We start from the raw sequence: 1,073 nt of genomic DNA, 5'->3' as shown, positions 1-1,073 counted from the left end.
CTGCTGGTGCTACATAAAAAGCATCCAGTCCACACTGTGAAGTGGTTGGCATTTAGAAGGGCATCCAGCTGTAAAAACCATGCCGAAACTGACCTCGCCTGTGCTGGTCCCACGTAAAAAGCACTCAGTCCACTCTGTGGGGTGGCTGGTGTTAGAAAGGGCATGCAGTCATAAAAACCGTTCCAAAACTGACATAGTCGCCTGGTGTAGTTTTCTACCTGGATGTCTCCGCATAAAAGCATCCAGGAACTCTATAAAGTGGTTGGCATTAGGAAGGGCATCCAGCCATAGAAAGCACGCCAAATCAGACTGGAGTCTGGTGCAGTCCCCCACTCCAGCTTGCCAGCCCTGGTCAAACCGTCCAACCCATGCCAGCACCGAAGGTGGATGTTAAATGATGATAACTACCTGGTTCTTGGGCACCTTTTAACAGAGTTCAGTCTGTTGTAAGCATTTGGGCAAAATTTCCAGTTTGAAGATAATTCTGTCCCCAACTAAAATTCTGGAGGCTCTAAAAAAAGCCTGAAGTGCTATTGGGGTGAGGGTAGACTGTTATTTTTTTGCTGCTGAAACAGTAAGAAGAATGCACAGTAGACTAAATGGTTCGATTATTGCTTTTAATTCTTCAGGATGAAAGAACTCCGTGAAGAGAGCAGGAAGTTGAGGCAAGATTTAAAATGTCGAGAGAAGAACTTTCTGAATACGATGTAAGTCATTTTGGAAATATCTGTGAAAAGTCATTATTTGTAGGATTATTGCTTATGAGGCTACTAACATCATATTTTTGAATGCCAAATAATTTGTTTTTAATGGTGGAACTCGAAATAGATGAAGTTATAAATAATGGTTTCGAATTTTGGTACCCGGCCAGCAATTTCGGTGGAGGGTGTAAGTTGATTCCATTGACCTCAGAGCTCAACTGGTACTTATTTTTTTGACCCCAAAAGGATGAAAGGCAAAGTCGGCCTCGGCACCATTTGAACTCAGAATGTAAAAACAGATGAAATGCTGCTAAGCATTTCACCCAGTGTGACAAAGATTCTGTCAGCTCACCGCCTTGATAAAGTTTAAAA

General features: G+C 42.6%; 1 protein-coding gene across 1 annotated transcript in view; it reads left to right on the top strand.

The window, feature by feature from the left end:
- LOC106871188 (coiled-coil domain-containing protein 177) overlaps positions 1-1,073 on the top strand; it is a 56,875-nt gene that overhangs the window by 18,099 nt on the left and 37,703 nt on the right. The window contains exon 6 of the mRNA XM_014917524.2: positions 630-707. Within this exon, the coding sequence (XP_014773010.1) occupies positions 630-707 (78 nt within the window). The remainder of the gene's footprint in view (positions 1-629; positions 708-1,073) is intronic.

The sequence above is a fragment of the Octopus bimaculoides genome, chromosome 18, assembly GCF_001194135.2.
Source record: "Octopus bimaculoides isolate UCB-OBI-ISO-001 chromosome 18, ASM119413v2, whole genome shotgun sequence".
Taxonomy (NCBI): domain Eukaryota; kingdom Metazoa; phylum Mollusca; class Cephalopoda; order Octopoda; family Octopodidae; genus Octopus; species Octopus bimaculoides.
This window is presented reverse-complemented; position numbering and strand designations above follow the sequence as displayed.